This window comes from Rhamphochromis sp. 'chilingali' (assembly GCF_963969265.1).
Source record: "Rhamphochromis sp. 'chilingali' genome assembly, chromosome: 3".
NCBI classification, from domain to species: Eukaryota; Metazoa; Chordata; class Actinopteri; order Cichliformes; family Cichlidae; genus Rhamphochromis; species Rhamphochromis sp. 'chilingali'.
The window spans coordinates 8324434-8351867 of NC_137931.1; the positions used below are offsets into that span (position 1 = coordinate 8324434).

The following is a 27434-nucleotide window of genomic DNA, read 5'->3' on the forward strand; positions in this document are numbered from 1 at the left end:
TAAGCACATGTGAGCTTCAGATCAATTGCTGCCAGAGGCCCCTGCTTAGTGTTTTATGTGAACCCATTTCACTCCTACAAATGGGCTTCAACTCAGTCTTCCATCAAGCCAGCTACATGCAGCCACAGTGAGGCTGAAACTTGGACTTGCTTTCAAAATAAAAGCTTCATTTTTCTGCTTTCCTAATACTAAAATTATAAAAATGGCACGTGAGTGTCCAAGTTTACCAAGTTGCTTTATTATATTTGTTGAACATTTTAAAAGTTGCATGCATCTTCTACACGCAGCAAAAAGGAAAACTGCAGTTAGTTTTAACTCGTGTTTTCAAAGTCCGTTCTCGTGTCAGTGACAGTAAAAGTGTAGAAGTGATGTCGTCTTTCGTGTTTTCACTGACAGACGATGCTTTTTGTACCTGAGCCTTTTTTTCTGGGGAGGCCTGCTGTTTGTCAAAGCAATGTTTTTCTTCAGTCTGATTTCATGACAAATCATATTTACACATATTTATCCTGCAGTGACCACACAACAACAATGTACAGTGCATGATAGAACAAACCATCCATACCATAAAACAGTCACTAACCACTTGTCTCCTTTCTAATTTTCCTCCTCCAAGGGTCAACTGTCACCTTCACACCATGTTTATCTGTACATACTCTTTTCCCCAGGGTCCAGGGTTTAACCTAAACCTCAGATAAATAGACTCTGCTTGTATTAAATAAACTCCACTGCATATCAGTGCCATTTATGACATGTGGAAATGACACATCTTCACAGTCAGACTAAACTGAATGTGGTGATTTACACAAAACTATTCTAACCCCTGTTACAGCATAAAACTATTGAACTGAGTCTATTTTGATTAACACTAATAGAAAATTGTGCTCAATTATCTTATTTAGTGTTCATACGTGTGAATCATTTCACATTATTATGAAAACCTCAGCTGTCACTTGGAAACTCAGCTAAAGCATCCAAGAAAATGCTGCAAAGTAAAACTTAATGTATTTTATCCCTGATTTCTTTATGAATAAACCATCTTTCTGCATCGTGTCTTTATTCCCTCCAAGATCTGAGAACGTTTTTGAATTGGTTAGAGCCCAAACAACATTAGCCATTTGCTGATACACTTGTTGATATGCTGATGAATGAAAACTTAAAGCAGTGACTGGAGAAACACTCTTCAACCATATCATGAGTGTTTTACATCATTTTACCACCAGAGGGCACTGTGCAACATCTCTGTAGGCAACAGGTCTTTGCTCCAATCAGCTGGCTGTTGTTTCCAGCATCAGGAAGATTATAAACCACTTGGCCTGACAATAGAACATCATCATTTTTAAATTGCACTCATTATTTTAGCAATGACTCATAAATGATGCCTGAAAAACCCCACCATTCTGTCCAATTTATTAGCAGATTATAATGTGCAGATTATTACAGACTCGGGACTGAAGCCTATAAAATCAAAAAGCATAAGGAGAAACCATTTCCCCCATTCCAATGTTTATTTTCTTTCTTTAAAGTAAGCGTTACTGTTGATGTAGCTATTCATTTGTCTGCTATCATTTTGTCGTCATTTTAATTTGAAAACTGCTAACCGGAAGTATGTTTTTGGTATAGTTTTTTTTTTGGGGGGGGGGGGGGGGGGGGGGGGTGTTGTGCTCCAAGTCTATAAAAAAGATGATACTCGCCATGAAGAGCTCATAATCAGCGTGGGGCGACATGTCGTGTTGTGAGTGTAAAGTCACGCAGGACACGGGGCAGGGCAGCATCCTCTATAGCATCCTCAACAGAGACGCTCTGTGCCCGCAGGCGCGCGAGGACACGACCGCTGCGCACCGGTGTTGCTCCTGCGCGTCCATGAGGAAGCTGGTGGCCATTCGGGCTCCACAGTCCGTGATCAGAGCAGCCTGCGAGGTGCTTCTCAAAACTTTCAGGTTCGTGAAAAACGTGCCGTGTTTTCGGGGTTTGCCAGCCGATGACCAGCTCCGACTCGTGCGCAACAGCTGGGCGCCCCTGCTGCTCTTGGGCTTGGTGCAGGACTCCGTGGACTTCGACACCGTGGAGACGCAGAAGCCCAGTCTGTTACACGAGATTCTGACGCACGACGCGGGCCGACGAGAGCGCACTGCCGGCGCCGCTCAACACCCTGGGGTGCCTCTCTGTGATGTGCAGAGTATCCAGATGTTTCTGGTGAAGTGCCGAGGACTCACTATCACCGTCAAAGAACACGCGTTTCTGAAAGGAGCGATACTGTTCACCCCGGGTAAGATTACACCCGCACTCAGGCACGAGTGACCCACACGGCTTTGTGTCATAACCCTGCTCTGATAAATATACAGGGTTGAACTAGACCTAAATCTTCCTCTTACTACAAGACACACACACACACACACACACACACACACACACACACACACACACACACACACACACACACACACACACACACACACCAACGCATTTATACAGCTGTGGGTTCAGGGTGGGTGAACAGTGATTATTTAAACAGCCCAACATGTCTCCCTGTCTGTGTTCGCCTTGTTAAAGTGCCTGAGCTGGAGTGTCAGGAGTACATCCACGCGCTTCAGAGGGAGGCTGAGCGCGCGCTTTATGAGCACGTGGGGAACCGGGGGAACGCGAGCCGGTCCGGCAAGCTTCGCGTGGTCCTGAGCACCCTGCGCGCCGTGGACCCGGACGCGGTGGCGGGACTGTTCCTGAGACCGCTGACTGGGACTAGCAGCATCGACGAACACGTGCTTGCTATGTTTTGTGAGAGGTAAACAGTGGGACTGAATAACAGACGCATTTCATGCAACCATGTTATAGACTGCTACACTTTCACCGTCAGAACGTCTAATGCACTGCTCTGCTGCACATCATGATTTTTATGTTTGTGTGTGGACACTGAGGACAACAGCACATACAGTGACCTTAATAAATGACAGTGATTACCTTCTAGGATCTCCTCGTTGTTTTTGCTTGCTACATTAGGAGGCAGTATTATTCAGACAGGAGCAAACAAATCTCCTAATGGTTCTAAAGAGACTCCACAATGAGACAGCAGACACCCTCAGTAAGAACATACTGCAGTCAAGCTTTTCCCTCCACCTTCAGCTTGACATACACATCAAAAACATCCAGGTCAGACCCTAAAAATCATCTGCGGCTTGAAATCAGTGATATTAAAGCATTCATGAAAATCAGATCCAACGAGAGAGAGAAACAACTAACGACAGCTACTTTTTAGAGTAACTGAAAAGAGGCAGCCTAATCACATAACTGTTTTTAGAACATATAGCTGCTTCACTCCCTGCTTCAGACACAAAGTTACAGCAAAAGGATAGGATCAATGTTTCTATCCTCCAAGTCTGGCATGTAGCCCACTGAATTGTGTTAAGTTATTTTCTTGGAATGAAAAAAAAAAATACTGAATATTAGGGCTGTGCGATATGACCAAAATCTCATATCCCGATATAAGACATCTATCGTCCGATAACGATATAAATCACAAAAATGTAACATTTTCTGTAAATTCTATGAATCTCGGGCAGCTCGACTTGCGGGAAGTGTTTCCAGCTGCGCGTCATGTAGCTGGAGTCGAGTGTTTTAACTGATGCATGAAACTATACATTTTTAGACATAAGTTGTTAAGGCCGCCATTTTCTTTGTGAGTATTTATTACACGCCTGTTCTAACGTTTGAGTCTAAAGTTTATTTTTTAACACCTGGCGGCTCTTTTTTTAGTTCTCATCCGTAAATAATCTGCTCTTTCACGTGATTCAGTTTATTTTGAAAAGTCTCAACAGGATCTTGAGCTTTATTGTGAAAGTTTTATGTGGAACATAAACAAGCGGACGCGCGATGGTGTTACCGTCGTCGTTGTTGCTAACCACAACCCAACACATAAAAACAGGCGCTTGTCCGTCTGTGGTTATATTACATATAAGAGAAAGAGAGAACTTTAAGAAATTAATATAGCCACTACAGTGACCATCAAAACGATGAAAAAAATATTGCCGTAAACAGTTTATTTTGCGACACCACGAAACAAACGATAGCGTAAAATGAAACGATATATATCGTTATATCGAACGGCCCTACTGAATATGCTACTATACTAAATGAAAAAAAAAAAAATTCTAAAAAATACACGACCATCACACCATTTTTTAATGCCCTGTAGCACATTTAAACAACAGAAGTGCTTTTATATTCCAGGTCTCCAAAACACATCCAGTTTCAAAATAAAAGCTGAAATGTGCATTTTATTGTGGAAAGTAAAAATGACAGTGATTTAGTAGTTATTAAAATGTGTTTGGAGTTTGCAATTGATGACGATTCATGTCATAAATCGTGATCGTCCCTACAAGCTGCATTTATAAGTTAGTAGTATTCGTATCGGCATCAGTAATACTGGCCCTATATTTACTTGGTATCAGACCTATAGCATCATTTACAGTATTGAACAGCACTAATAATCACCCATGACTTTCTGACATAAATATTTCACTATTTAAAGATTGTCTACGTAAACCAAAGTGTATCTATAATTAGAATTACAGAGTTTTTCCCAAACTCATGAACTCCTTTTATCATATCCGAATTCACACATACGCGGCCCATCATCAACAAAAGGTACGGGTGTCAATTAAAACAGCTGTCAGCTTAGAAAGTAACACACCGGTGGTTTGGGCTCCATCTCTCTCCTCCGACAGCTTTGGTAAACACGTCTCCGCTCAGCGAGAAGCCGCTTGATGCCTCGTTTTTATTAATAGGAACCGGCGCCGAGCGGCTTCTCGTCTCCCTCCTGCTCCCAGGTGTCACGGGATGCTGCTACCTGAGAAAAAACCCAGCTGGAATTAAAGCGCACATAATGATGCTGCAGATTCTCCCTCCTGAGGCACTGCACACTCTGTGTTCATAATGTGAATTAACATTTCCTGTTGAATCATCTCCCCCGGTGCGCACTTAATTCCCATTTTTGCCTCAGCTGGAAGATGAGTTCTGTGTTATTTCAAATCCCAGGACTGGGTGTGATTATGACACGATGATCTGTACTGAACCAGCCGGCTACCGTGTCACATTGTAAAACTGGAGGGGGGGAAGGTTATCGATCCAACTTGATGTGGTAGCTTAAGCTGGCTACGATGCATAGAAGTTTCCTAATGGGCTATTTTTGGGGCTGTAGCTAGCAGTTATTTTCATTGTGGATTCATCTCACAGTCAGAGCCACTCGTCACCATATCCAGGGATCAAAGAAAAAAAAACTTTGATGTTTAGGACGATAACTTGACTGATAGCCGATGCCGATACTTGCACATTTTTCTAAAGCTTATTTTTGTTGGCATTTATTCCTATTTTTGTGGCCTATAAACCAAAGCTCTTCATCACGACACTGTCAAATCTCCAAGGGCAGATAAATATTGGCCACGGGATTGGTAATCCGCTGATCAGTAAGCCTGATATTAGCTGATAGTGATATATCATTCAACCCCTAGCTGAAAATTCTGTTTTGAGATAAACTTCAGAAAGGGGCTTTTAAAAACTTTTTCTTTTTTTTGGTTAGAGCAAGATGTCAAAATATTGGCTTGACCTTGTCCAGGTATTGGCAACTCCAAAAAAAGTAAGAGCCAGGCTCTTGCGGTTAAATGAATACAGTTTGAGTTACACAAGATGCAGACAGTCCTTAGAAAAACAGATCTGTATATCTGCACTTTATGAAACTAAAGAGCCTCTTGAACTACTCCCCCTTATTTTGACCACAGTGATCGTTCGACATTTCAGGGAGTTCATGACTAGAAGCTTTTCAATCTTCAAGGCTGCCGGCTCTGCATTATTAAGAGTCAGGTATCAAAGTCTACAAGCTACCAACTTCACATTTCAGCTCCCACGACAATGAGCGTATGCTGAGCACGCGCTTCTGAGCGTGTTCTCCCGGGTCTTTTCTTTCCTTCAGATACATCCTTTCAAGGCAGCAATAGACATTTTAAGCCTGGCCCTGAGTATCAGCACCACATTGTTCCAAGCATTTGCATCAACAGCCTTTTCTCCTCTCAGCTACCGAGTCTAACACCGACTAAGCTCGCCTGATACATGGACGCACTGAATGTGTCCAAACTGCTGATTATCTAGATTCCAACAGAGGTCCTTCTTCTTAGGCACACCAACGTTTTCAGTGATGAACTACAGTGCGCCCTCAAAAGGAGTACATCAGAGGCACAGCTAAGGTTGAGCAAGCACGTTAGAGAGGCGAGGCTGTGATGTGTAGCAGAGGAACAAAAGGATGCTGAATGTAGTGAAGGAGGACACGCAGAGGGTTGCAGATGATTCACTGTGGTGACAGTAGTGGTCCTTTAGTAGATCCTTAGAGTTTTGCATATTTCAATGTGCATCATGTTTCTATTCAGTTTGTCAACTATGTAACCTTCTGCATTTTTAAGCTTTTTTCCAAAATTATTATGCTGTCACAGTTTGTTCTCACTGGTTTCCTGCAGAGAACTTTACGGCGGGGGGGGTGTATACATCTCAGTGCTTTCCATAATTTAAATGTCAGAGTGAAAAAACTAAAAAAAACTGCTGTTTCTTTTTGTTTGTTTTTTAAATATGTGTAAGTTAAACTGGCAAAGCGGCAACCTTCTGATAATACTATACATAACCAGCTGTGTTAATTCAGTTTATTTGTTTGCCAAAATATGGTTTTGAGTCTGAATAACAGTGCTACATAACTGCAGAGCAGCCTCTCTGCTCTCCGTTTCCAAACTTCGACTAACTTCAAATAAAAACAAAAAGAGATATTAGAAGCTCAAATACCTGCTGCCATCCGCCATTTGTCAGCTCATAGAAGACAGCAACCCTGACGCTCTTCTCCTGATTACGTAAGTTCGTCTTTAACAGGCTTAACGGAGCTTAATGCGCATAATTAGCATAATGATTGTTAGCTTCTTTCTACCGTGATTTAAATTAAAAATAATAATAAAAAAGTTATACGTTGTTTTTTGTAGTTTTATTTATTTCATATTTATTTATTTTTAGTTTGGTATTTTTTTTTCTAAAATATTTGGTTCATTTTCAGGTGCTTCCCTGTTTAGATTATATTTTCTTAAATCCAATGACCCCCCCCCCCCCCCAAAAAAAAAAAAACGTAATTATTTTAATTTTTTATTTATTTAAATATATGTATGGTCTACTTCCATGCTGTCACATTATCTGATTTTAGCTTTGCTCACAAAGTATCATCTGTCTTAATTCATGCTTTAATTCAGGTAATTTGATGCAGCACAAATAAAGCTGACGCAGCCCATCCTTCGTGATGAATTGACCCGGTGCCGGGTCTGTTATGCGGATCATCCCCATAATAAAAATCATTTCTCGTTTGGGACAAATTAAAAGGGCGTTTCCCCCCCCCCCCCTCGCATGTAACCGCAGTAGTTTATCTAACAGCAGCGCGCTGCCTCACAGGGAAATGTGCAGCCCTCCATTCACCACAATTATAGCTTCCAAACGGCGAAAAGATTTCAGCTGGAGCAATTTACTGAAGATGTGTGCGATTTTTATCATGACTCAATGATCTAACCCATCACTCCACTTTTCCCTCATAATGGCTCAAATTGGTTCCTTTGCTCCCGGCATGCCTTGCGAGGATGGGTCTCTGCTAAGGGTGCAGAGCGACAAACCACCAGCAGATGGCAGCGTTTCACTTTGAATGTCCTAAGGTGGCCGCTTTGCTGCCTGCAGCTGCTAATTGTGAAACAGATGGATAGAAATTGGCTCAAAATCATTGCAACATTTGTATTTATATATATATGTATATATATTTATGATTCTTATAAGTGGGCATGGTTTCACATACTATTTCTGCTGCCTTCCTTTAAGACATGAAAACAACAGCTTCCTTTGATAAGCCAGCCGCATCCAGAGCTGATTGATACCCAGCACTCACCTCGCAGCGCAGACATCCACACTGCTGCAAAAGTAATAAATAATTAAAGAAAGAGCCACTGTTGCAGGAAGCAGCAGTGAGCTGAAGCCATCAGTGATCCATGACTGGCATCCTACACACACACACACACACACACACACACACACACACACACACACACACACACACACACACACACACACAGTCACTCACATGTGCCATCCTGAACCATGGTGAGTTCAGTATGACTCCAAAACTGGGTTAACAGCTGCCTGTATGTACTCTCCCAATGCTTTCAGCTCCGTCTCTCTCTCTCAAACACACACACACACACACACACACACACACACACACACACACACACACACACAGACACAGCCTCCACCGCCACCTTTCCGCACAGACAATTGGCCCGGTTCTTCGAGTGGAAGGTATGTCACACAGGGCACAGAGCACCAAGCTCGGAGTAACAAGGCCCTGTGGGACACGAGGGGGGGTTGGTATACCTGCCAGAGTGAGTAATACTCTTCACCAGGGTGTGTGTGTGTGGAGAGGAGGAAACAAAACATCTGTGCATGAACAGTATGTACATGATCTGCTCTCTATCCCGACCATGTTTTGTTCAGGGATCCTGTTATTGCTGTGACACTGTAACGAAGTGAAAATGATTTTATTTGTGCTTGTGTTTGGGGGTGTGAGGCCCCCCCACCCCCTTTTTTCCCCACAGACACACACCATATGGCAACATGTCAGCTCGGATAAAAACATCTGGCACCTTTCGGTGTTCACATATGCACAGATGATTAGAGTGTGGTTCAATGCTATAGACGTGAAGGCCACGGGGAACGTATTATTTCTCTAGTTTGGCACCAGCTCCGTGTGCGTGTGTCTGTGTGAGTCTGTGTGTGTGAGTGCATGACGCAGGATGCAGGATGCAGCTGGCTCCACACGGGGGGGAAAAAGGCACTGACTCATCCAGTCCAGCTACTCTCACCTTCTTCTTCTCCATCTTCTCCAGCTTTTCTTTTCCATTCTGGGAAAAAAAGAAGTTCACACAGCCGATCTGTCAGAGAAAAAGATTCGATTCAACCATCAATCCTGAAAGTGGTTGTGTTTAAGGCTGGAGATTGATGTGTTTCGATGATTTAGGCGCACACTGATGTCATTTCAGTTTTTTTTAAAATGTTAAGTGATGTTGTGCTTTAGGTTAAAGTCAGACAAAGGTTTCCGCCTCCACACAGAACTGTGGTGGGATTTAGCAGCAGAGCTAAGACGCCTGCGTTTTAGAGACACGGGAGACGGTGAGTGGTGTCACGAAACAGCACAAGGTGCAGCAGCACCATCTGAAAACATCTGTGGTTCAATTTCGGGCATCTGCTTTAATCACTGAAGTCGATTGGACGAGACATAACCCAACCCTCTAGGTCCCCAGTGTCTGTCATTCTCTCTCTCGCATGTTGAACATAACAGCAGACAGTCTGGTTCCAGTCCTGTGCAAAAGATTTGAACAACCACTTAATTCTTTATATTTTGCCAGGCTTGCTTTGTACATTGGCTGCTTTTTCACTTGTTTCACTGCATCATTTTCGAGGGATTTGTTTTAAGTTTTGGTTCACTGATCAATCATTCAAACACAACAACAACACCTAAGTCGAGGGATGAACCAGTGTTGTCTATACTTAACAGATAATTTAGCAAAGAACACTTTGCTTCTAGCAGCTTGTCAAAAACACGTTATTTGTTCTAATTTCTTTAGTTGAATTTATGAAAAATATCAAGGATAAAACAGTCTGACAAACATAAAATGGTATTTTTGCACTATTAAGATGAATCCCAAAGAGCTATTAACTGAAAACCTTTCACATCTGCTGTTCATTGAAGTCTCATCAAAAATATTCTCAGTGCAAGGGTCAAAAATCCATTCTTAATGAAGGCAAACAGGGAGAAAAGGCTGAGGTATCCCAGATTATTCCAGAAATTGAGTGAATTTATTAGGTCTGGTGGAGTGATGAACCCTAATGTGGTTCAGGTCAGGATAGAGTATCTGCAGCCCTCTGTAACACACGGTGGAGGCTGTGCCATGGTTTGTGGCTGCATTTCAGCCAGTGGTGTTGGAGACCCACAATGCAATTCCACCTGGACAGCACCTCAACAGCTTCATTTTTCAGCATTATTGCAAACGGTACCTGAGTAGAAAAGCACCTAGTGTTACATTATCAGTCATGGATTGGCCTCTGCAGAGCTCGGACCTCAACATTACTGAAGCAGTGTGGGATCATGTTGACAGAGAACAGAAGAAAAGGCAGAGCTTTGAATGTCCTTCAGGAAGTCTGGAGAACTATTCCTGAAGACTCCTTAAAGACATGACAAGTGTGACTGTGCTGGAGAATAAATGTCATCATACCAAATATTGACTTTCAGGCTCATTAAATCTGTACAGTTATTTTTATACACTGTATTTCCATATACATTTTCAGATATTTCAACAAATCACTGTTTTCCTAACAAGAAATGTAAATTGCACCAAAGAGCTGGTTGGTTAAATATCCTGTCTGAATGAGCCTGACATTTGCGCCTCCTTCACATAATGCTCTGAGGAGTAAATGCTCCACTTGCGCTATAACAGCTTTAGAGTGCTCCAGAGGTGCTAGCTTCCTACTCCGACAGAAACTGGAGATATTCCTAATAAATAACAGCTCAACTTCACTATAACATAAGTCTTTCTATTTCATTTGGCTTACAACTGCTCAACCCGAACCAGCTTCTTTTCACTGAAGACGAGTAGCCGGGGCTGAGTAACGCTGTCTGGCAGAATCTTCGTGATTCTCCCCCCGCCCCATGTGCTTTTGGGTTTTTCTCCTTCTCTCCTCCGCTGTTGCTTTGATCACAGCAAACAAGTAAATGGCTGCACTACGGGCACAACGCTCTGAGGCAGAGGAGAGTGGGAGAAGAAGAATAAAATAGTGTCTGCCTGCCTCGAAGCATGCCGAAAGACAAAGCATCCAGTTTTCTTAGAGACATTAAATGTGACAGTTTCACTGAGCAAACTTGCTTGTAGTTTCCAGTTGACTAATTCCCACTGGAAAAAAAGATCCACTTACATAAATGAAGCTGCACCTTTGAATCGTTCCTACAAACAGCCTGACACAGTGACATATATTATTCTCGCTGCAAAAATCGCACTTTGAGTCGAAACAAAAATCCTGAGACGTGTTCAAAAGGTGCTTGATAAATGCGTCTAGTACTTGAGCAGCAAATCCATTTCCTGCTCTGCGTGTCTGCTGCCAAAAGTGCATTAAGGTCAAACAACAATCAGGCTGTGGAGGGGGGATTAAAGTGTTCCTCAATGCAGTGACTTGATTTAGTCTTATTCTAAAATGAGGCCGGTTCTGATTCAGTCTCTGAGTGGAATAAGGAGACTTATTGATTGTTGTTTCAAGGTTTTACGGCAGACGCGAGAGTTATGGCGGTCGGGGCCGTTATCGGCTCTCTGCCAAGAAAAGGGATCCGGGCGCCGTCAGCAAACTATGCCGGCGCTCCATAAACAAAGTGAGCTGGGTGGCATTTTTCTCTTTCTTTCTTCTTTCAGCAAACAAAACCCACTCTGCACACACAGCATACACAACAACTGAGAAGTAACATTACCATAAATGTGGTTTTATTAATAATAACAGTATCTCTTTTAATGAACATTGCAGATACATAATAGAAAATAAATCAGAAAACAGGAAAGACGTCGTCTCACGAGTCGTGAAAGTGCCTGGAATAATTCTGTGCTATATATTGTCGTTGTTATTCATCACCGTTTGTCACCGTGTCACTCGTCAAAACCACGCCAGCCACCAGAAAAGCTCCCAATTCGTCGTTGTGAAACAATAGTGCGTATCACCCCCCCCCGCTAAGAAAAAGTTTGCATTCCCACGGCTTCCCAAAAGCTGGAGCGCTGAGCATCGGACTCCAGTCGAAATCTCTCTTGGATTGGACGCGTAGCATTTCTACTTTGAGAGGCGTTGTGAATAATGACCACCGGTTTTCATGAATATGGCTAGATTGTCTTCATCTTAATCGTGTTATTGTCTTGATCATATTTACACAATGCCACATCAAAGAGCACAATACACTCTAATCCGTGTTACTTTTGGCAGGAGGGACAGGTGGAGTGGATAAAAGCAGGCCTGGCTCTCAATGATTTGTAGGGTGACTGAAAAAAAAAAGAGTCAAAATGCAAAATTCTCAGCTTACAGAAAAAATCCAGGAATCATCTGAAATATAGTTTTTGAAAATAGATGGCGGGGGTGGGGGGGCAGAACACAAATGTAATTTATTGTTTAAAGATTCATAACATTGCATATTTTATGGCACTAAGTTAAACATCTATGAGATGCTGCAGGTATTTTAGTATGAGGTTAGTTTGTGTGTGTGCGTGTGTTTTTTTTTAAAGAGATCAAATATTATGGCACAGCTGCAGGAGGAGTAAGTGCACAGGCTGCCTTCATGGGTCTGAGTCACAGGCTGCATATAGAAGATGGACAAAGCCTTTGCGTCTCAAACGTAAGTGCCAGTGCAGAAAAGCATTCCTGCTAATGGCCAGGTGGAGACGACTCCTCTGGCTGTGAAAAGAACTCAGGAAAAAATGACCGTACCTGTCGCATGAGCTGCACTCTCAGGAAACCTTTATGGTCTCGATCGCTGTGTCAAGATGATTAAATGGAATGTGGGTGAAAAAGTGCCAAATTACAACAACAGTCATCTCAAGGCGCTTTTTACTGCGAGGTGCAGACCCAAATTTGGGAGAAACCCCCCGGAAAATGGAAAGCTTCCTGTCGCCTCTCGTGAGCACACACTCGGTGACGGTGGGAAGGAAAAACTCCCTTTTAACAGGAAGAAACCTCTGGCAGTGTGAGCGTTCACGTTCCTCAGTTTCAGATCCATCGCTGGCTTGACTTGCAAAGGTTCGCAACATCAAAATACCGACATTTCAAATCTTACTATGCGAGAACAGATCTGAACTGCATGACACTGTACCAGTTTCGTGACTGAGAATGGTAGGCTTTAGCTTGCTTTGATCTAATGTAGCATCTCTACTGTAGTTATATATAAACTGAGACTGAATTAGCATTTTTTAAAATAAATTCTTGTCACTGTTAAGCATTAATTATATCGTTTGGAAGGGATTGATTCTAAAAGGCTATTGGTTTTCAGGTGGTTATTGGTCATTAGCTCAAAAAATATAATCCTCTAAATGTTACTTTCATACTAAGAACTACACATCTCATAAGTTAGCACGTTTCTGCACGGTATCTTCCGACTCATTTTGAAATGAAAGGCTTACCGCCGCTGCCCTCTGAGTGAGATGTGCAAGGCCTGTTTTTATTTATCAGAGAGCGCGCCTCAACTCACTTCCACTGACATGGTGGACGGCAAACGAATAACAGCTGTCATCTGAGAGCAAATGAATAAGTGAGATTAGCCCTGGACAGCCTTGTTTGGTCCTACAGAGGAAAGCAGGTGGACTTAATGCTTCAGGTGACCGTGGATGTCATGGCTTGCCTCCTCCGTCCGCGCTGACATCATCGATAGCTACTTCCACTGTGAAGCGCCGAGATGAGATCGACAGATGTAACGTAACAAGTCTGCCGCGCTGCTGTGAGCGGTGCGTTTGAAATGCCGAAACTCCCCTCTCCCCCCCTTTGTAACGACGAAAACACAAACGTCTTCTGTTTTTTAATATAAGGGTAAGACATTTAGTGAACGACCTATTGATTTTCGTGAGCTATGCAGTTCCACGTAAACGTTTTTCTTATTTTTTTTCTTTTACTAGATATTTCCCCAACTCCTTCTGTCAGAAATGTCATAACTTCTCTAAGCAAATATCCCTCAGTTACAAAAATAGACTTTTCTTTTTTCATAAAATAATACACATAATTACTTCTCAGTGATATAATCTTTTTGTTAAGGTAAATAGCAAGGCTGTTTTAAAAGTAAATATTGTGAGAGAAACAGAGATGTGAAGCCTAGCACCATATTCCTCAACCCCCCCCCCCCCTCCCCCACCCACCTGCACAGGTACGACTCCTCCGAAAGCATTCGATGAATTAGGGGAAACCCACTACCCCCCACCCTCCCCATGTGTTTTCTGGACTCCAAGTTTTGCATATTCTGGTTGAGGCCAGATTCTCAACCCTGAAACTCAAATCCAAATCTTACTCGTCTCCCGAAGGCTGTGACTTGTATTCCCAACCCCATTAAAAATAAAAAGAATTAACCGCCCCCCCCCCCCCCCCCAAAAAACTTTAGAAACTACACCAGCAAAACAAATGAAAAAAATAAAGGTAACAACGGTTTAACCGACACGTCTCACAGGCCTTCACTGCTTCACTTTTTGTACAAACTGAAAGAAAAGAATAAAAAACATAAAATAATAAAAATGAGTCCCAAAGAAAGAAGAAACAAGTCCCAAAACACTGTTGCTACAAAGAATTAGAAAAACGTATGTACAGGACCCTGTATTCCTCGACTCTCGGGGTAAATGATCATAGGTGTTGGCTTGTGTTACGTGAGTGTTTATACAGGCATACAAAAAAAGTTCTCCTTGCTTCTTCTTCTTCTTTTTTTGTTGATGTTCAGTTTCAATAAAAGCTCGAATTGGACAAAAAACAAACAAACAAACAAACAAAAAAGAAAACATTGCCACCACCTTCTCCAGCAGTTTGAAGCCCCTCCCCTCCTTCGGTTGTTTCCTGGTGCAAAATTCAACAGCAGCAAGTAGCTTAGTGCCATTTAGGTTCACCTGGCTCCTTTCAGGGTCTGAGTGCCAGTGGTTAGTCCTCCCTGTGACAGACATCATAAAGATCCACAGTCTACCCCGCCCGGCGCTGTCACCATATAACGCTAGATATACTGGTCTCTCTGGGAAGCAGCGGCAGCATGGCGTTGTTGCCGTGGGCCTCCTCCAGGCTCTGCTGCCGGGGTGACTTGGACTGCGGCCGCTGTCCGTTGATGAGCGTCATGGGGATGTTGCAGTAGGTGTGCTGGTTGCCTAGTGAGGACAGCGGCGGGAGCGTGCCGCCTTGTGGCAGGTCGTAGTCGTAGCTACGGTAATAGTGTTTCTGCCTCATCTGGGTGTGGCAAGAGTTGTGAAAGGTCGAGCGTAAGTCCGGGTGCGCCGTCGCCATGGCGGTGGAGGTGGCCGCCGCCATGGAGATGGCCGAGACGGTCTGGAGCTCCCCGAAGGGGCCCTGCTCGCTGACGTCCAGCACCTGCTCGTGGGAGATGCTCAGGGGCTCCATGCGCTTGAAGGGCATTTCATACAGCAGCTGCTTCCAGAACTTGGAGGTGAGCTTGTTGCTGGACGGTCCGCGCCACTTGATGACCGTGAGCATCTTGATGGTGTGTTTGAGGGCCTCCACTTCCTGGTAGTTCATGATGCCGCGCAGCTCGGCACACTCGATCAGGATTACTTTGATCTCGCCGGTCACCAGCATGTTGCGCAGCCGCGTCTCCAGCTCAAAGATGCTCCACCCCCTCCGCACCACATAGCTGGGGGTCATGACGATGATGAGCCGCTTGCTCTGGTCCACGCAGCGCGCTACGTCCTCGATGTAGGCTGGATTCACAGACAGAGAGACAGAAAAGTATATCTTTTGATGAATCAGCACGATCATATATAGACATTATTTGTTTCTGTTAGCCAGAGACTGTATATAAAAGATGAATGTAACCTCCTGCTCTAAAAACTGAAGCCTGTGCACAAGTCATCTGCAAACTCATCAGCTAGTCTAGAGCTTTTGGTTTTTGGTGCTTACAGTGTAGCAGATAATGGCTCATTCTTCTACTTTATGCAACAGGCATAATTTATAAATGCAAGTAAATATAAATGATTTAAAGACCTGAGTTATTTTCAAATTCTAGCCTTTCATTTCTAGATTCCATCTCAACAAAACTGTTCTATTTTCCACACAGACCTCAAATCTTTGCTAAAACATGATTGGTCAATAGAACGCGGCCTGCATGTGGACAACTGGAAATGAGGATACCTCTGACACTAAAAATCTCATTCCTTGCCTACAGATTATATACATTCATACACTGTTCAGTTTAAGGAACATTTTGAAATCAAATTAGATCTCAGTCAACCTACAGAGGGCAGAATTCAAAGACAGCTTGAAAATGAAAGGGAAAAAATTATCCCTAAGTCTAGTACACAAAATTGTACTCAGTAGTTTTTATGACACCCATGTGCTTGAATGCATGGCTGACAACACTGGGGCATGCACCCTAATGAGACCAAACAGTGTCCTGGGGATCTCCTCTCAGATCTGGACCAGGGCATCACTAAACTCCTGGACAGTCTGAGGTACAAACTAGTAGCGTGGGATGGACCAAAACATAGGCTACGTTCACACTGCAGGCGAAAGTGCATCAAATCCAACTTTTTTGACCCTATGCGATCCATATCCGATCATGGTATGACAGTGTGAACGGCACAAATCCGATATTTTCAAATCCGATCTGGTACTGAATCTGATACATATCCGATGTTTCAGAAAGCGACTGCTGTTTGAACGGTCAGGTCGCATTAAATCCGTCTTTTACGTCACCGACACAAGACAGACGCCAATTATCAGCTCCGGAGAAGCGCCCGATAAGACATCGCGAACGCTTCCTGGCCATCCAGTGTAGATGTCAGTGAAACTGTTGGGAAGACAACGTTGGAGAAACGTGAACATTTTATTTGTACTGTATAATCTGCAGATTCTGACAGAAGTCTGCAATCATCCTTTGAAGCACCGCTCCTCTCTAAAACAGCAATAAGGATAATTATTAGGTTATTTACATTATTATGTGAATAACAAAATAACTTAAAGTAAAAATTGGGAAACGTAAAGTCCGAAGTCTTTATATTAAGGACCATCAGTCAAACAATATTGTTGTGTGTGACGTCTTGTTTTGCGCATGCGGGCCGCTTTGAGCGTTCACACTAGAGCGCGTTTGCTGTCGCATTTTATTTGTAGTGTGAACAAGCAGACAAAAGAATCGGATTTGATCAAAAAATCGGAATTGAGCATTAAGACCTGCAGAGTGAACGTAGCCATAATGTGCCAGAGGTTTCGGCTATTGGATGTGAGCATGGAGACCAGTCAATGGAATCAATTCCTTCATACTCCAGGAACTGCCTTATTACTCTTGCCACATGTGTCCGGGCATTGTCATGCACTGGGAGGAACCCAGGGCCCACTGTAAACAGTAAATGAACTGGTTCTTATTTCGCGCTTTTCTACTCTGAGTGCTCAAACCTGCTCTACCACCTGAGCTACAGTCACTCTACCAGCGTAGGGTCTGACAATGGATCCAAAGATTTCATCCCGTTGACTAATGGCAATCAGAGTGCCGTTACCTCACCTGTAGAGGTCAGTGCATGACGCAGTACTGACCCACTACCAAAACAGTCTATCTGGATGATGTTACAGGCAGCATAACATTCTCAAAGGCTTCTGTAGACCCTTTCACGTCTCTCACATCTTCTCAGGGTGAACCTGCTGACATCTGTGAAAAGCACAAATTGCCAATGATGGACCTGCCAATTCTGCTATTCTGTGGCAAATACCAGTCAGGTATGATGGTGGGCAGTGAGCACACGGCCCACTAGAAGATGTCAGGCTCTCAGACTGCCCTCATGAAGTCTGTTTCTGATTGTTTGGCCAGACACATTCACACCAGTGGCTCTGGCAGTGCTCATCCTGTTCTCCCTTGCACAAAAGAGACGATACCGATCCTGTTGATGGGTTAATGACCTTCTATGGTCCTGTTCAGCTCTCCTAGAGTAACTTTCCATCTCCTTTGATTGGGAGGTAAAGGAGTTGGACTACCTGTGTAACCTCTGTGGGGTCCAGCTATTGCCTCATACTACCACCAGTGACAATGACCCTAACCAAATGCAAAGCTAGTGAAAAAAAACAGTCAGAGAAAGTTAGGAGAGCAAAAAATGTCAGTGACCTCCACCTGTAAAACCCTTCCTGTTTTGGGGGTTGTCTCATTGTTGCTCCTCTAGCGCACTTGTTAATTTCATTAACACCAAAGCAAAGAAACAACCAGGAACAACTATGGTTAGCTGACTCGACGCTAAACTTTGTTTAAAAAGTATTCCTTTAATTTTTTTGAACAGTGTATTTATGTAGACCTTTGTTTAACGAGATCAATGCAAAAATGTATTAAACTCGTCAATTCAAACAGCCTGCAGGGGGCAGAACCCTGATTGTTTCGAAGTCGACACAATACAATAATAAAATAAACATATTTTTATGGTCTCAGGCACTGCTCTTATTTAATTGATTTGATTTGATTGAAATAACAACACAGCGACACCCAAAGCGGTCAACTGCAGCTTTTGCTATCCAGCAGTGGCTACATCCATCTTTTACACACAGTCCAAACATTAAATCCATTTCTATTTTTAATTGTGCTCATTTGTTCAATCGAAACAAACTGTAATTGTACATGAAACTACAGAGAGCTAATATGTGATGAAAATATGCTGAAACACATTACACAGGCTATTTGAAGAACTCTCTTGGCCTCATAGCGGCTTCTTACCCAACAGCTTCCTTTTTATCAAAATTTCAAACAAACAAGTCCAATTACCAGACGAAAAAGTGTGACGTTTAGGGGGGAAAAACAAAAAAGACCGAAAGCTGAGGACGTGAAACAAACATCACACATCTGACAGATTCTAAAATGTATCGCTGCTAAATTATTCCACCATCTGGCATCAGGATACTGAGGCATAAAGTGAAGATAAAATAGATTTGTGATTATAGATCCTCACTTAAATAAACAGCTATAGTCTATGCCGCATTTAATAAGAAGATGTACTTGTAGTAACAAGAGGCTTTAGATTCAGAGCTTAGCGAGACACCACTGTCAGCTTCGACTCATATCTATCATATACAGTAAATACAGTATTGTGTTTAATCAGCTGCTTGTGTTGTGATGAATGGGAAGAAGTGTTTCCACAGACCTGTCCTCTATGTGTGTGCAGCTAATGCTTCCTTTTAGCCTTTCTTGGCCGAGACAAAGACCAAGTGTCTCCTCACTGGAAGTTAGACGGGATTAACTGGGCTTTACCTCCCAATCAAAGCCCATGACCCTTGTTTGTGTGTGTGTGTGTGTGTGTGTGTGTGTGTGTGTGTGTGTGTGTGTGTGTGTGTGTGTGTGTGTGTGTGTGTGTGTGTGTGTGTGTGGGAGAGAGAGTATCTCGGCATGTCTGCTGGTCTTTAAGAGACCAGCAGACATGAGAATGAGCTGCTTCTTTCAAGTCGCTCTGCCCGAGGCTTTGCGATGAGAGCGATCTGATTAGAGTAAACTTAGATTTGAAGTCGCTCTTTTCATCGACACAACAAGTTGGTCTCTTTACTGTTTGGTAATTGGTCCTCATGGGCTAATTTGCCACAATGTGTCCCTGAAGCTTAAAGTCTTCACTTTGGGTTTATTCAGTTTAGGTTAAACTAAGTTTTTCCATCTTATCGTGACTAAAACAAACATGAAGGGATAAATAAATGGATACAGTATCATTAGCTAATGAGTAGAAGATTCATTTTAATGTTTTGAATTGATTAAAGTGAAAGTAAATCTGCCCTCTCGAGGGTTGCGGCGTGATAAAACTTTATAGCTTTATAGATTAAATCCCCCCTTTCAGAGATTTTACAAGCTTTACAATCAAACTGTTGCATGAGCAATAATTGATTCACATCTGCATAAAACCTAAATTACACGGGGCAGGAAATCACAGTGGCTCTGCTCTCGATTGTTTGTCTCTGAAAGAAAACAATAATAATGTTAAAAAAAAGTCTAAAGTGCAAATAGCCCAGATCAATAAGATTAGCTATGTGGGAAATAAATGTCTTCCTACTTTGAGTGTTTTGCAGCAGATGCCCCTCCCACTGCCCCCTAACCAAAATACACAATTTCTGTAGAAAATTACACCTCAATTTCACTTCTTTTTACTGCAGTCGGATATTTTGAGCTTGAATACAATTTTTGAAAACATTTTGTGACTGACAACCTCAGTCCAGCCCATCTAATTTAAAAAAACACAATAAAGAAACATGCAGAGGAAATGAGCTGTGTTTATTCTTATGCATTGGTAACGCTTTATACTAATGGACACAGTAACTTACACAGTTACTAATACGTTTATCAGCTGTTCCAGAATAAGTACTGATCCAGAACTTAAAAATGAAACAATAAGTAAGAGGGAATAATAAGGATATGAACGGTGCCGTTACCGATATTTGATGACTTAGAAATTTGAAACGCTGCTATTGGAAGATTTTTTTTTCTCTCTGAGACACATATAACATAAACAGATTATTTATTTTCTCATTCATACCCAACTTGGCTCTGATTAGTTGGCTGCTGTGTTTGTGGTATTACAAACACACATTAGTTACAGGAAATTTACAGAGCGGTGGACAAACTATGCAATGTCAGCACTCCTGAGAAGGATGTAGGGTGTTTCTAACATCTTCTTTCATTTTATAATTGTTGCCAGTCGCTATAAACACAGATACTGATAGACTGAAAGATAGCCAATATCAACCAATAATATCGGCCTGTTAATAAATTGGTCAGCTCAACAGATGACGCGCTAACATGTAGTATTTCTCAGCTCAATGCTTATTATCTATAGTGAAATTCTGGACCATAGTGATTATAAAAACTTTGAAAAATACTAATTAATGATTAACAAGATGTCAGGCTACTGATTCCTCATGTTTATGTCCTTTATTGTAAAGTGTTACCAAAGACTGTATAAGCTGCACTCAATGGCTACTACATAACTTTTAAATGCTCTCAAAGATCAAAGATTTATCTAAAAACAAACATTTTTTTCAGTCAGAACAATCATGTCAAAGCCTTTTAATACAAAGTGCAGCCACAATCACTTTCTACATTACTGATCTGATCAGAAAGTCTTTGTCGGAGTGTGTCGGCACGAGCGTTAAAGATCTGGGGAAGAAGTACCTCTAAGTAGTCTTGTGTCATCCTGGAAATGATCATTGGTGAAACCTAAACATAGATATTTACATTCAAAGGTCGATTAAAAGATTCGCAGAACATTTGTTTACATTAAAAACAATTGTGTGAATGCGGGGACATGGCTCTGGCATAAACTGTGTTTCTCCACTGATGCGCTGGTAGCGATTGTGAAACGATAAGCACGCTGATCAGTTTATTCCAGTTTAATATGGGACACGTAGCATAAAAAAGCAAAGGACTTGGACATAGTTCAGCCAAGACTTGTTACTTCTGGTATATGTTAAAAAAATACTCAGTGTGCACTAGATGAGTATGTCAGAAACGTATAACAGTGGTATAATACGTTCACCCAGCATACTGTGGCATTACATGTTACAATCAGCAGCTCAGGAGAAAGATTGTTGACACACGCTGACGTCCCAAATGGCCAAACTGTGTTTATCTATAGCTGTGGATTACACTTTATTATATCAGCTGTTGAGATGCTAATACATTCCCAATGGGAGCTAAATGTTTATACATAGACATGATAAACCAGCAAGCTGTGCCACCGAGCTGCAACTGTGGCAGATGTACTTCAGATTTCTCTCCATCCTTGCATTTTTATGCCATTTTTCCCATATTACAACAGTCCCCCTGTATGGAGCATGTAATCACAGCAAGGGATTTGGTTTACAACCTTTGTACAATTCCACTGAGGAGGAGCATAATTAGTAATGGTGCTATGTGCAGGAAAGACAGGCAGTTGCAAGTATTCAAACGGATGCTAATAACATCATGATACCGAGCTCATCTTTGCGATCAGTTAATCAAAGATAAGCACAGGGCACGGTGAGAGGCTCCATTAGAAATATACTGTGGTAAAACATGCATTAATATCCATGCATAAAGAGATTTTTGATTGTACGGCTGACATCGTTACATAGCAGCATGCAGAGGCACACTTTGTATTGAGCTGGATTAGAAACATGGACCGTAATAACAGGGTTGACTCCTCCTGATAATTATGTTGCATATGTGATATAGGTTATTATGCCTCCCACAGGCTTAAAATGGTGCAGATCATGCACTTTAAATGCTAAAGCAGATAAATAATTAACCAGTATGTACAGCCCTTGCCTAGCATTTCAATGTTTTATGTTGCCTACTTGAAGTTATAATTTATATACTGTACCTTAATCTACTTATTAAATCAAGAATATACATAAAGTAGAAATATGAAGTGGAATAAAATTGAAGTAAAGTACATGTACTTTCATATATCCTGTTGACAACTGGTTGGATACTCACATTAAAAGTGGCTAAAGTTTCAAATAATTATGCCTCAAAGTGTCTCAAAACAATTTATGTGAGCCAAAAACTCGGGCTTCAGACAACGTTAAACACATGATTTCAAAGGTTTGGTCTTGCTTTGTTCCGTTGTAACAGACAGGTCTGTATAACAAGGCAGAGCTTACAAGCACTGACTGCGGAAGCCAGTCGAGGGGCAGCCTATCAGAAGACACAGCTTGTTTTGGATTGAAATGTGGAATAAAGGTTAAGTTTACGATAAATAAATAAAAGTTGAGATAAATAAGAATTCGTTTTTCTGTTTAAATAATCAACAACTGTACAACCAGTTTTTCACTGATCAGTTTTTGTATTTGATTCATTAAAATGTTATGAAAATGTTTAACAGGGGTGGACCCCTCAGGCTAGCCAAGCTAAACTGCAGTCGTTTTTTCAGAGGCACTTGTAACATTGCTGGCAAACTTTAAAAGGTTCACGGAATTGTGCTTAAAAATCCTCGTAAGTCGAACCCTCGTTCTAAGGTGCCTTTCCAAGATCACCCCCTAAAATAATCACATCGCATCGTATCAAATATTGCACATCCTTTCATATTGTATCATATATGCAACCCAAAGTTACTGCACACAGGATTAATGGATACAATTAAATGCCTTTTTTATTTTTTATAAATAGTGCAAGTGGTCGCTGCCTTAGATACAGCTTTTAATACTGGAACACAATTTTCTGACTATGAGCGAAATATTTTGAAGATAACTTAATTCATGGTCCCCTTATAAATAATAAAAAAAATAGTATTATTTTAGAATTCTTGTAATAAAATTTTGATCCAGCAGGTTTTTAAAGTGGGTTTGGTTGAGTTTCCCTTCAGGTAGAAGCAGTTAAATAGTCAACCTTTTATCCCTTAATTTTCATATGTCACAATCTTGATTCACTATTTTATCCATCTATTCCATTAGCAATCCATTTCATATCCCCATCTTTGGTGCCCTTTTATTGACTACATGTAGTGCTTAGACGTTACACGAGGAAGTGGTTTCTTTTAGGAGTATAATACTTAAAGAGGTTGTTCAGAACTGAACTGGTACTAGCATAATTCGTTTCTTGCTTACGTGAGGTTGGGCTAGCTATGTCCCATGATTTAATACTTAGCCATATATTCTCTCTTATAAATGTTGCCTTTAAAGGAAACTAAAGACTAAAACTGAAATTAAATGAATAAATAACACTAAACAAACTCTAAGCTATAACACTTTTAGCATACTCATCAACTTTTGCTCAGCCTTTGGTTATAAAAGCTAACTTTATAAAGATCATATGAAGCAATGACGGCCTCGCTAGTCTTTGTTATGCCACAACACAAACGCATAACAGAAAATAACAACAAACAAGGCATCACCACTGCAGCGACAACAGCAACACGAGCAACACCAAGCGACAAGAAAACATTCGACACAACGTGACATCGCCGTGAGAGAGAGAGCTTACTTCCTGTGGGGATCAAGTCCCTGTCTGGAATGAAGAGTTTATACCCATAATGCTTCTCCAGCACGTCGGGGAGGATCTCCAGGGCAAAGCGCTCCTCCTCTCGGGTCTCCTGGCTCCACTGGTCCGGGTCCACTTTGGTGTAGGACAAGTAGGCGTCGTAGTCCTTGTTATCTGCAGGTAGAGCAGGGGGTTTGGGGGGGGGCAGACACTGACATGGGTGAAACGTGCCGGCTCGTGTTACACCTGGCTAATCAGTGATGCATTCGTTGCCTTCAGATCCTTTAAACTAGAACCTGTCATTTAGTTTAATAAAACCTGCAATCAAGCAGAAGCAGAGACAGAAAAATGAAGCCTCGGTCTCAGCACAATGAATACTTGCAATAAAAAGCTCCCAAAACCACTTTGCTTCAATTAAATGTGTATACATTTTATGATTTCAACATAATGTTTCCTACTGTGGTCAGCAAAATTATGCGCTGTTATACCCCCAGATGCTCAAAATCTATTTTCACACTGGTATGCAGGGGAGCTATTCATTCACTGAGAGACTTCACCGAGACAGGACGCCTCCATTACACTGACCTCTGGGCACCTCTGCCCATCTGAGTGCTTTTCATTACTGCTCCGTCCCCACTGACGAATAATGTTGCCTTGATAGCTACTTTGCCCACTGCAGGCAAAACAAATTAGACTCCAGCCTGAGCTAAATGCCCGACGCGGCCTGCTAGGCCGGCACATGGCACGGATCCATCACCTACATGAAAGCTCTGATTGATGACGGATTTGAAAGGACTGAGAAGAGGAAAGACTTAACGCTTAATCTTCTTAAACAGGAGCAGTACTGTACGGTGAGTCAGGAGAATGAAGGACATGTCAGCCACTTTTTTACTCTGAACCTGATCAGTCATTTCAAAAGAGGTCAACAGGTTTTTAACCATTAAGTATGAAAACATAATAGCTTTTTATGTACTTTGCAGTTAGCAAAAACACATGAGCCGGTTTGAGCTGGTGAACTTAATCATAGCCGAGATACACTGATATTTGCAACTTTGTGGCAATGGTTTGACAATAATCTTTTTTGCTTCCACTCCCACTGTGCTACACGTGGAAATGAAAGCCTGTTTGGTATGGAAGAACTTCAGCGACCCGAGTTTTGTGCAAGACAGACCACGCTCTGTCTCCTTCCCAACATTTTATAATAGATTTATATCTATAATAGACAATTTCACAGTTCAAATGTAGAAATTAAATGTTTTTGTGCAGGTCGGAGTAAAGTCCTTCTCATTTTATCCACAGCCTTTGGGGACGAAAACGTAAGAGAAAACATCAGAGAATGCAGTTCCTCTAATGACCACTTGAGGGTGCAAAAATGCACCACTCCTCATAGACTCGCGTATTAAAATGACCAACTTTAGAGCAGAAATAAATGATGCCAAATGACTGTTTGACACAGGGTAAAACTTTAAAGTTGGGTTTGGGATATTTGGTTTATTTAAAAGGAACCCCGGCTTTTTAGACATGTTTGCGCTAAAATATGCACTGTGCTTTCAATAATATATATGTGGTGTTAAAATATGCCAAATGTTTTCCTTTTAAGCACATTTTATATAAAAGCGATTTACCAGTAGGCCGCCATTGTTATTTTCTTCTCAATGCACTCTGGGTAGTGACGTCATACGGTTGCATCGCATTGAGTTCACAGTTAGCGACGCACTGGAAATGGCTTCTGTTCAACCTTTCCAGTACTTAGTTTACATGAAGATGAAAACAATCGGTCACACGAGGACGCGAGAGTGGGGGAAAACTACTGGTGTCTATGCGGCTACTGAGAGCTTTTGTTGTAAAGAGCTCAATTTTATGGCAGCAGCTATCCATGGTATTGCATAACCGCATGATAAAAACATTAATAGAATTCTAATTTTTATTATACAGTGAAATTACAATATCGTTATTTTTACAGATTCTCCATGCAGCACAGTGCACCAAAACTTTTAAGCCATATGTCTTAATCCAGATGTTCTTTGGGCAGCCCTTGTTAGCCTCCATGACCGGTATAGTGCTGGTCTACCAAGTCATAACCAGGTCACTAATAGGCAAGTTAATTAATACGGCTGCTACACTATAGAAAACAAAACGGGTTAGCTGAACAAAAGCGCCTATACTGCCGACAACCAATACACGTCATCGTCCCAGAATACATTGTGTGCACAAAAACATGGCCGCTCCCACGGCTCCAAAAATGAATTAATGAATAACGGAAAACTCCTCAAGCATGTTTTTATGTAGTGGAGATCATTTGTAACATATTTAGAGTAACTTGTCATAATAGTCGGGGTTCCTTTGAACTATTCACAAGGTACCGGTGTCTGAGCACCTATGTGCGCTTCATATTATCCCAACTCCACCTCTCTTAAATCCTCTGGGTATAAAATAGAAACAATCTGACCCCCAACAAGTTTTGACTGGTGAACTTTTGTGACCTTTGGTGTTTACTCTGATAAAGATCAGCTCCAGTGCACGCCATATTTTTGGGCTTATGAAAATAAAATCATCAGATTCTATATGCTTTTTTATTCACTAAAAAGCATCACATCCGCACCACAATAGGAGGAAAGCACCATAACTGGGACACTCTGCTTGCATCTCTAATGAGTTTACCTCAAAGGCTGCGTTCACGCTGCGGCTCAGAGTTTTTGGAACTGCGAGTTCCTGTCTTAATTATGACTCGGCTCCCTCTGCTTTATAGTGGCCACCTGCAGCGTAGCAGCCATGTGGCGATGATGTTTAGTGTGTTGGAGAAGACAGGAGCAGAGAACGAGAGGGTTCAAGAGGAGGCAGTTTGGGATCAATTCTCAGCAGAGCATCACATTTTTTTATCCTTTAATATCCTCTCCATCCCACACTCCTGCTTCTCTCTGGACTGAGAGACTGTCAACAAGATTCACTTGCATCCCAGCGGGTAATCTCGATATTTGGGCTGGCGCGCACAACTCTTAGGTGACGCCTCGTAATTAATCCAACTTGTTTTTTTTGTTTTTTTTTATAACATGCAATTCATTTCACAGCGTCAGGGACATGTAAAAATAATTGAAATGTAACCTCATAATCACTCAGTATAACTAACTCTGAGGTTTATGTTCTGCTTCACAGAGACATAAATCTGCTTGTTTTTCTCTAGTAGCTTTTAAATGAAAGCTGTGTAGGCAGATCAAGGGCTATTTTAGTGGAGATGATTCATGCATCTGTTGTGAGAAAGAGAAAGCAGGGGAAGGACGAAAGCACGGGGTGAATCTAGGAGGTGCACTGATCCCCTGTTCGCTTGCGTTTCGATAGCTCGCTTATAGGAGGCTAGTGCTGTTCATCTGAGGTGTGCAACATATTTTTAAAATATATATCATCAAACAAACAAACAAAAAAATGCATCCGAGTCTTTGCTTCCTTGTCCCACATGCTGACTAACTTCGGCACGTGTGCTCTCTGTGTGCGTGGAGTCGGGGGGGTGCGTACGGGCACGGGGGCTCACAGTGAACTCTTGAACTCGCCATGGAGAGTGCCAAGAGAGTTGGAGGCGTAATCTCTGGGATATCTTTTGGCTCCATTACATTTAATGGAGAGTAGATTGGAACGTAACACACACACACTTAACTCTGTGCTTGAGGAGACACATGGCCTGGACTGCTAATGAGAAGATGACTCTTTG

General features: G+C 41.9%; 2 protein-coding genes across 3 annotated transcripts in view; one reads left to right on the forward strand and one right to left on the reverse strand.

Moving 5' to 3' along the window:
• The first annotated feature begins 1673 nt into the window (after positions 1 to 1673).
• On the forward strand, positions 1674 to 3003 carry LOC308394016 (nuclear receptor subfamily 0 group B member 1-like). Its single transcript, XM_080878111.1, has 2 exons — positions 1674 to 2266; positions 2551 to 3003. Exons 1-2 carry the CDS (start codon positions 1723 to 1725, stop codon positions 2781 to 2783), a joined length of 777 nt encoding a protein of 258 aa, XP_080734237.1. The 5' UTR covers positions 1674 to 1722; the 3' UTR covers positions 2784 to 3003.
• Positions 3004 to 14219: 11216 nt separating this feature from the next.
• Positions 14220 to 27434, reverse strand: part of LOC308393891 (interleukin-1 receptor accessory protein-like 1-B) — a 352568-nt gene continuing 339353 nt past the window's right edge. Inside the window, exons 10-12 of one of the 2 annotated variants that reach the window (XM_080877918.1) lie at positions 23735 to 23905; positions 20945 to 20989; positions 14220 to 15527 (exon numbers count right to left, since the gene is read on the reverse strand). In XM_080877918.1, the coding sequence (XP_080734044.1) occupies positions 14800 to 15527; positions 20945 to 20989; positions 23735 to 23905 (944 nt within the window). In that variant the 3' untranslated portion in view covers positions 14220 to 14799. The remainder of the gene's footprint in view (positions 15528 to 20944; positions 20990 to 23734; positions 23906 to 27434) is intronic. The other variant, XM_080877919.1, reaches the window with a different exon arrangement.